General features: G+C 48.3%; 1 protein-coding gene across 1 annotated transcript; it reads right to left on the bottom strand.

Annotated features, from left to right (window-relative positions):
- Positions 1-239: 239 nt before the first annotated feature.
- Positions 240-815, bottom strand: MYC (v-myc avian myelocytomatosis viral oncogene homolog; the record flags this gene model as incomplete). The annotated part of the gene is made up of 1 exon (XM_010185255.1): positions 240-815. A coding segment is annotated over one exon (576 nt), but the record flags the coding sequence as incomplete, so codon positions are not given.
- Positions 816-820: the final 5 nt, after the last annotated feature.

The raw sequence follows: 820 nt of genomic DNA, 5'->3' as shown, positions 1-820 counted from the left end.
CATGAAGAATGTCCCAACATCCCTTATGCCCAAAGTATTAATTATGAGGCAGTTTTGAGGTTCTGGCCAAACTCTTGGGAGCTTCAGCCAAGGTTGTGTAGTCTCAAATCGCACAGCATGCAGTTGCAAAAGTTCCATTCTCGATGGACTGGTGTAGCTCATGAATGATATTAGAATCATTAACATTTTATCATCGTTTCAGTCTAGTTTGGGGTATTCTAAGTGACACCCAAGAGTTCCTATGCACAAGAGTTCCTTAGCTGCTCAAGTTTGTGTTTCAACTGTTCCCTTCTCCGCCTCAACTGCTCTTTCTCTGCGATCAGTCTGTGCTCATCCGACTGGATGGAAAGTACGTACTCTGTGGCTTTTTTCAGGATGACAACCTTGGGCGCCTTTTCGTTGTTGGCCACCTCGGGTATCTGGTCACGCAAGGCAAAGAAACTCAGCTTCAGCTCATTTCTCCTCTGGCGCTCCAAGACATTGTGCGTTCGCCTCTTGTCGTTCTCTTCCGAGTCTGACGTGCGGGGACTTGAGCATTTTCGGTTATTGCTGATCTGTTTGAGAACTCTGCCACTGTCCAACTTTAGCCTTTTTGCAGCTGGGTATTCAACCTTGGTGGAGGGAGGAGCGGCATAGTTGTGCTGATGGATGTTGACGTGACACCGTTTGAGAACCAGTGGGCTGTGGTGGGGCTTACTGTGCTCTTCTGATGTCTCTGTGCTGGACTCTGTGCTGGACTCGGATTCGTTTGCTTCAGCTAATGTAACGACATCTATTTCCTCATCTTCCTCTTGCTCTTCTTCTGCAAGGGCGGGGGGGG

Source organism: Mesitornis unicolor, unplaced genomic scaffold (genome assembly GCF_000695765.1).
Source record: "Mesitornis unicolor isolate BGI_N332 unplaced genomic scaffold, ASM69576v1 scaffold37155, whole genome shotgun sequence".
Lineage (NCBI taxonomy): Eukaryota > Metazoa > Chordata > Aves > Mesitornithiformes > Mesitornithidae > Mesitornis > Mesitornis unicolor.
Note: the sequence above shows the minus strand (reverse complement) of the source record. Positions and strands in the feature narration are given on the sequence as shown.